General features: G+C 34.7%; 1 protein-coding gene across 1 annotated transcript in view; it reads right to left on the minus strand.

The window, feature by feature from the left end:
• LOC111083871 (fat-like cadherin-related tumor suppressor homolog) overlaps positions 1–1,143 on the minus strand; it is a gene marked incomplete at both ends in the record, with an annotated part of 11,169 nt that overhangs the window by 2,826 nt on the left and 7,200 nt on the right. Inside the window, 2 exons of the mRNA XM_022380588.1 lie at positions 548–606; positions 840–971. Coding sequence (XP_022236296.1) covers positions 548–606; positions 840–971 — 191 coding nt within the window. The remainder of the gene's footprint in view (positions 1–547; positions 607–839; positions 972–1,143) is intronic.

A 1,143-nucleotide genomic window follows, 5' to 3' on the forward strand; every position in this document is an offset into this window, starting at 1 on the left:
AATTATTTGACTTATGATATTACTTGACCTGTGGTATTATTTGACTTATGATATTACTTGACCTGGTGCCACAAGAACTAATAGATGATGTGTCACAAGAACTAATAGATGATGTGCCACAAGAACTAATAGATGATGTGTCACAAGAACTAACAGATGATGTGTCACAAGAACTAATAGATGGTTAGATTAATGCAACTCTGGTGCAATGCGATTATTAAAAGTCTTTAAACAGTCACGTGGTATGTACATGTTCCTGGACTGAATGTGAAATGAAACTGAATGAAAGCAGTTTCACATCTAAATGTACTTATTACGACAGTAATTCACGACAGGAATAAAATAAGCTCATTGTAAAGAAATCTTAAAACTCCACGTAGCGACCAAAAACGTTTTTGAGTTCCCCCCTCTCCATCCTTTGGTCACTACACCAAGAAACATGCGTATCCAGGAAGCTACAGAGAAAAAAAAGTAATAAGAAATTGAATACTTTGTTTCTTTTTTTTTCCAGAAATTACCAGCTTTTATGACAAAATATACAACTCACTTTGGAAACGGTCCCTTTATACTCAACTCCACGACGTCATCAGTATCTCCATCGGTCACCTGTGCCAGAATAATAGATTATTTTAAAGATAATTCTATCGCAATAAAGGGTACTATATACGACGTGCATGTATTTCAGATGAGGTGATCAGTCTGAACAATAACTCTAGCTGTTTATATAACACATAATAGAAGAGATTCATGATTTAATCGATTCCTCAAAGTGGAACCATAAGATTGGGATATAAATAAAATACTGAAGCCTAAAGTTCAGTTATAGTAGAGTTACTTACCTCCACTTTTCCTATCAACTTTCCAGGACGAATATCAGGACCGGTCACTTTAAACGTGTACCGAGTCTCCATGAAGGTTGGATCATTGTCGTTAACGTTCATGATAGTGATGTTTATACTGGTTAAGTCACTCTAGATAAAGTAATATAACAGGTCAAATAATACCACAGATCAAATAATTCCAATCATCTATTAGTTCTTGTGACACATCATCTATTAGTTCTTGTGGCACATCATCTATTAGTTCTTGTGGCATATCATCTATTAGTTCTTGTGACACATCATATATTAGTTCTTGTGGCAT

The sequence above is a fragment of the Limulus polyphemus genome, unplaced genomic scaffold (genome assembly GCF_000517525.1).
Source record: "Limulus polyphemus unplaced genomic scaffold, Limulus_polyphemus-2.1.2 Scaffold11765, whole genome shotgun sequence".
Lineage (NCBI taxonomy): Eukaryota > Metazoa > Arthropoda > Merostomata > Xiphosura > Limulidae > Limulus > Limulus polyphemus.